We start from the raw sequence: 6,319 nt of genomic DNA on the forward strand, positions 1-6,319 counted from the left end.
AATTTTCTTCTGTTAATTACATATTTTACTAATGGTGTTCCCTGGAATTTTATTTGTGTCCACCTCATTAAAAAAACTTGATTTTAACATTTATACTTACCCTCAAAAATATTTTTAAATCCACACCTATAAATATTTTTAATGACATGGCAACTTCTTTGTCTTAGAGTTGAATACAAATAAAAATGCCTGGGAAGGTTTCTTATAGTTTAGGCTAACTTAATGAGGTAATACCATTTCTAGGGCCTGATGGCTATGAAGAGTAGGCCCTTTTAACGTTCGTGTTTAGGCTTGAAAGATCTGAACTATATTTGTGTTTAAGCTTTAAGCTTATATCAATGCTTGGCAGTCGAACTAATTTGTATTGATTAAGAGTGTGTATTTATATATTAATTTTTTAATTAAAAACAATAAATTTAATTAGTTATTGTTAGTAATAATACGAGCGGTTCTCTTTCATATTTTTATATTCTTTCTTCCATTATTTTTTCTTTCCATCTTTCTAAATTTTATTTTACACATGTACTTTTTTTTGTTTAGTTTACAATTTTTATGATAATTTTTATTTGATCCTCACGCTCTTGTAGTATATTTCTTCCGGTTTTCTTTTTTAGGGTTCAATTTATCCTTGTCTCTTTTATTGATCCCCCCTCTATTAAACTATCGAGTTGATTCCCTTGTATTCGTTGTGATAAAACTTGTACCAACATGTTGCTATGTTCTGTTCTAAAGATAACGTTAATAGAGTTTATCCTTCACCAGCAACAATAATGTTTCCATCTTCTTTCTTTTTGAGTTGATTCTCTTCTTTGATGCTGCCTTGCTTTCTACGTCTTTATGCTCCTACAGCTTTGCAACTATCAACCAGTTGTTTCATCTTATCTCTGTCCAACTGCGATAGAAACAAAATGAGATGTTTGAGAGTAGAATTTTCAGGAATATTCATTGTTTTCCTTTTCAATTTAAATTAATTTAATTAATACCATTACTTTTGATATCGGATAAGCACAAGATTCAAATTTCATTTAAAATTTTCTCAATCAATGTTTTTGCAGTCAAACTACTCGATTATGTTAACCATTAAACGATTCAAGCTATGCCATGGACCTGCATATATTTGAATTCCAAGGAAAAATAATACGCAATCTATCTATTTCACACAACTAGCACTAGTAGACTACGATGGGTGATAAAAAGCACGTGTTGTCTTTTATTTATTTTTATTCTGTATTTATGGGATTATCGTGGTCCTTTCGTCATTGTTTTCACATTAGGGTGAGCCATTTTTGCCCAAAATTAGTTATTGAGAGGGTAAAGCATTAATGCACATGCATGCATATCGGTGAAGACTTTATAAGAGTTGGTTTCTTTGAAAATGGTTAGTCTATTTCTAACATTTATGTCTTTGACAAATATGGATTTCTTGAACGGAAGGAACGTGAGTCTAATCCCTTACAAAGGGGTATATACTTGTCTCGAGATTATATATATATATATTTAATTTTTAGATTTATATTCAAATCATTTATTCTAATTTCAAAACAATAAACATTATTTTTTATTTATAGCCGATCAGAGTAATATCCATGCTGAGAGAAACTTTGAGCATTGTTTTAACTAACAATGGAAAAATGTCAACTTCGTGTCATAGACATTTGTGTTTGGATTTTAGAAAAAAGTACAGATTGTATATATAATATGCATGTTCTATATTTTTTTCCGGATAAAATACATGTTGATGTAGCCATTTATGTTTATTTACAGAATTATGAATTTGTGGACCTGTTATTTAATAGTACCAATAATTAGGGTGAGTCAAACTCGACTCGATTTAAAAAATCAATTTTTTCGACTTGATTCGACTTGAAAAAACTCGACTCGAATTGACTTCAACTTGCAATATTATAAACTCGATTCGACTCGAAAAAAAATTCATGTTCAAATTGAGCTGTAAAATACATTTCGAATAACTCAAAATTTTAGTAATTAGTGATTTATTTTAAAATTTGAGTCGAGTCCTTCGACTTTGTATGATATATGTATATCAAATATGGAAAAAATATGAATAAATATATTTGTGTTGTATATAGGGTTATAAAAATTTACTAAAGTTGAAATCAAATGATATTATAATATTATAAATATTTACAATTAAATTTAAATAGAAACTCAAAAAATCGACTCGACTGAATTCAACTCGAAAAAAATTTCAAGTCAACTACAAATTTTATAATAGGACTATTCAATTAGAATAACTCAAATTTTTTTAATTCAACACGACTCGGCTCGATCGAACGCTTACCTCTAACAATAATAATAATATTAATAAGGAGATATTGGACAATTGACAATTTCTGTCCAAGCCCAAGGGTTTTTTTTTGGATAAATAAATAAATGTTATTACCATAATAGAAGTGTTTAGCTACAAGACAAACATCAGTCTTACCCATAGTGAAAGTAAGAACAACCTGCTTACAAACAGATTACAATCAGGATATAGATTATTCAATACCCCATTTATTGCAAAAAGAGATGTTTACTCTATCAAGTCTATTTATTTTCCTGCTTTGTAGTTGTATACGAACAATATCCTTGATAGCTGAAAGAATCTGTGCAGCACTTCTTGAGTTTCCTTTGAACAACCTTGCATTTCTTTCCTCCCAAAGAGAATAAATAAGAGCAGACCATGCTATTTTTAAAACAGTAGTCAGAAGGGACTCACCTTTCCAGGAATTACATGCCCACGTTATCATGTTGTCCCAGGTCAGAGAAGGTCTCTTCAAGCCGGAGAGCAACAGAATTGCCTTCCAAAGAGAATCTGCAGGTGGACATTCAATGAATAGGTGGTTTCTTGTCTCCCGAGCCTCTTTGCACAAAACACATAATTCGTCGTTTGCAATTCTCATATGCTGGAGTCTATTTTTAGTTGGTAGTCTATCGAGGAAAGTCATCCATACAATCATGATGTGTTTGGGGATGTGAAGTGGGAACCATATAAGGTTATGCCAATGGACTTTGTTCCCTTTAACTCGAATAGCTTCCCAAATTTCTCGAATTGACGTAGCTCCTGAAGAAATAACAGTATGGGCTTCTCTTCTTAGTTTTAGCAGTTTTTGAAAGCTCCAACTAGTGTTTGTTCCCCCTTCCATGTTCCATAAGTTTTTATCGTGTAACACGTAGGTATTGAGCCATGCTACCCATAATGAGCCCCTCCTGCTAGGATATTCCTAATTAGCTGAATCATACATGCCTTATTCCATGTGTTAATATCCTTTAAACCAAGGCCGCCTTCTGATTTCGATTGGCAGATCGTTCCCCAGCTTACTTTAGCTCCGGTGGCTGCTTTATCTGATCCTTTCCAGAAGAATCGAGAACAGAGTTGCTCGATCCTTTTAATAATATATTGGGGTAAGATTAGTTGTCTGCACCAATAATTAGCAACACTAAACAAGACAGTTCGGACAAGTTCAAGTCTGCCTGCATAAGACAAATGTTTTGCTGACCAGTGGTGAAGCCTGGACTTGATATTAGCAATGAGAACATCACAGTCTCTTTCAGATAGTTTCCTTGTTACCAAAGGAACTCCTAAGTATCTCACAGGAAAGCATCCTTTTTTAAACCCTGTAATTTTGCTAATAGTCTCCATTGTGCGTATTGATATACCAGGAGCATAAAATTCACATTTGGTAGCATTTAGTTTTAGGCCAGACATTTCATAGAATTTGTCTAGGACACTTATGACTCCTACAACAGATTCCACATTTCCTTTACAGAAGATAAGGAGATCATCCGCAAACATTAAGTGAGTGAGACCTATCTTTTTACATTTGGGGTGGAAATCAAACATACCTCTTGCGGCAACCAAATTTGGTCTCCCTCTCCCAACATCGACTTCCATTTAATAGTGGGCCTACCTTAGCCAGACTTGGGGCAAGAGCCGAAATTTGGTCCTCATTGAATCTCACTTGTAGGCTGATAAAAGGTCGCAAGTTATTAGAGGTGTCTTGAAAGAAAATATCTTTTAAAATTTTAATTATTTAATTTTTAAATTCAATAGATTGAATAAAATTAGTATGAAATATATCCTATATTTTAATTGAGACTTAATACCAAAATAAGTACCCAAACTATACTGTTTTTCTCAAATAGATGCCTAAACTAATTTCCGTCTCATCCAAGTGTCTAACGTTACAACATTACCCGTTTAAGTGCTCGGGCCGTCAACGACGTTAATTTCCCTTGTTAAGTGATACGTGTCACAATCTGGTGATTAAAATTTAATTTTTAAATAAAATATTAAAAATATTATGATATTTATAAATAAATAAACACTAACTTTTCCTATATTTTAAAACAGTCACAAAATCCCAAATCCTGACCATAATCCGTTGTCTCCGCCCTTTCCAGCCACGACCACCACCACTGACGTAGTCCCTGCCATCCTCCTACTTATGCACCATTGTATTTTTCATCGATTGGTCGTCGAAATCGTGATTTTAATCATAGGGTTTGAGCGGTTTAAAACGTTGATTAGTCGTTTATAAGCCATCGATCGGTAACGATTTCATGAGGATTTTGGTCGCTGGGAGGAGGGGAGGTTAGGTGGAGTTTCGTCGACGATAAAAGGTGACTTCCGACGTGAGTTTAGGGGTTGAAAAGAAGAATGTTTTTCTACCCCTTTGTTTTTATTTTTAGTTTCAATGTTAAAATAATCATCCTTAAGTATATATCATTTGACGTTAAAATAATTATGTTTAAGCAAAACCAATGAACAAGAATATTGATTAGTCTGGTGCCCACAGAGTGATACGTGATCGGCCAAATCGACAGGTTTGGGTGATACCTGGGGAGGGTTCCTTGTTTTGAAGTGTCATTTGTCTCACTTTTTTCTCTCATAAAAACAAACACACAATCTCAAGTAGATAGATTTTTGGTCAGTTTGCCTTCTCACCTGTCCAGTTTCATTACCCTGAATTCGTCTTTGTACCAGTGAGCAACCTTTTTGGAGCTGTATCTATTTTGTAGCCCTCACAGTTTACAGTTATACAGCTTTTTCCTTTTGTCATGTTTTTTGGGTGTCTTGGCATCAGCCTCAAAACCTTTTCCAAGGGTAAAATATCGTAGATTTTGTAATTACGATTTGGTTGAATTTTGTTCTATTAATTAACAACTTCCATCTTTGACTTATGGAATCAATTCGGCTGATAAATATCCAACAGAGGTCTACACATTAAGGACGCGGAAGCATTATAGGAGTTATACCCCCCAATATCATTACAAAATTAAAAAATTTAGTATTATTAAAATCCTATTTTATAAATTTTTACCTGATGGCTGCCACCATCATTAATTCATAAAGTTGTTATTTTTCTATATTTTTTATATGTTTCGATTTAGTTCATCAATTATTAAAACATGGCATAAGTTTTTAGAAAATATATGCACAAAACAAAATGAATTGCTACTGTTTTATATCGAATATATATATGTGTGTGTGGAAATGACTACAATAGCATCGAAAAACTAATTTAAATCAAGTTTTAATATAAAAATAAATGAATAAACTATATCATTTTTTTCATTTATGTATCTAAATGTTTTTCGCTCAATTCAAATATCTAGCGTTACCAATATTATTATTTTAAGTGCTCCACCCGTAAAGGCCATTAAAAATTTTTGTTAAGTGATATGAGTTGTATTCTGATAATTTTGAAAATTTTATTTAAAATAAAAAACTTAAAAAATATATTTTCTTTAAAAAATCTAAAATCTTCCAGAAATCTTAAAATAAAACCTAAAACTTTAAAAACTTTTATTTCAATCTCTATACCCACACCAGCCACCGCAGTTTGTCATCGTTGTCTTCGACTGAACCTTCATTCGATCAAACCTTCACTGACAACACAACCTCTTGATGACATAGTCACTGTCACTAGCTTTGATATAATTTCGGTCGTCGTCACCCAATATTAATATTGGGTAAAGGGAGAGGGAGGGAGAGGAGGGGAGAGGGGAGAGGGGAGAGGGGAGGGGAGGGGAAAAGGGCGGCAGGGAGCTGGGGGATTTTATTAAAAAAATTATTTTTAAATAAAATCTTCAAATTATCAAATATGATATGTGTAACTTAAAGGATTTTTTTAATGATCGTTACGGTTAGGACATTTAAAATAGTAGCATTTGTAATGTTAGACATATGAATTGAAAAAAAAAATAGTATAGAAAACTAAATGATAAAACGAGATTTGTTTTGTATTAATCCTTATAAATCAAAGGGGTGATTCTCTTGTCTTTCTCAATGATCCCAATGGCATTTAATTAC

General features: G+C 32.6%; 2 protein-coding genes across 2 annotated transcripts; both read right to left on the reverse strand.

The window, feature by feature from the left end:
- Positions 1–835: 835 nt before the first annotated feature.
- LOC120166517 lies at positions 836–3,149 on the reverse strand. Its single transcript, XM_039175776.1, has 3 exons — positions 2,586–3,149; positions 2,436–2,468; positions 836–892 (listed from the first exon to the last, which is right to left on the reverse strand). Exons 1-3 carry the CDS (start codon positions 3,147–3,149, stop codon positions 836–838), a joined length of 654 nt encoding a protein of 217 aa, XP_039031707.1.
- A 44-nt stretch (positions 3,150–3,193) lies between these two features.
- LOC120166518 lies at positions 3,194–3,898 on the reverse strand. Its single transcript, XM_039175777.1, has one exon. The coding sequence runs from the start codon at positions 3,896–3,898 to the stop codon at positions 3,194–3,196; it is 705 nt and encodes a 234-aa protein (XP_039031708.1).
- Between the last annotated feature and the right edge of the window lie 2,421 nt (positions 3,899–6,319).

This window comes from Hibiscus syriacus, unplaced genomic scaffold, assembly GCF_006381635.1.
Source record: "Hibiscus syriacus cultivar Baekdansim isolate YM2019G1 unplaced genomic scaffold, ASM638163v2 tig00111640_pilon, whole genome shotgun sequence".
Taxonomy (NCBI): domain Eukaryota; kingdom Viridiplantae; phylum Streptophyta; class Magnoliopsida; order Malvales; family Malvaceae; genus Hibiscus; species Hibiscus syriacus.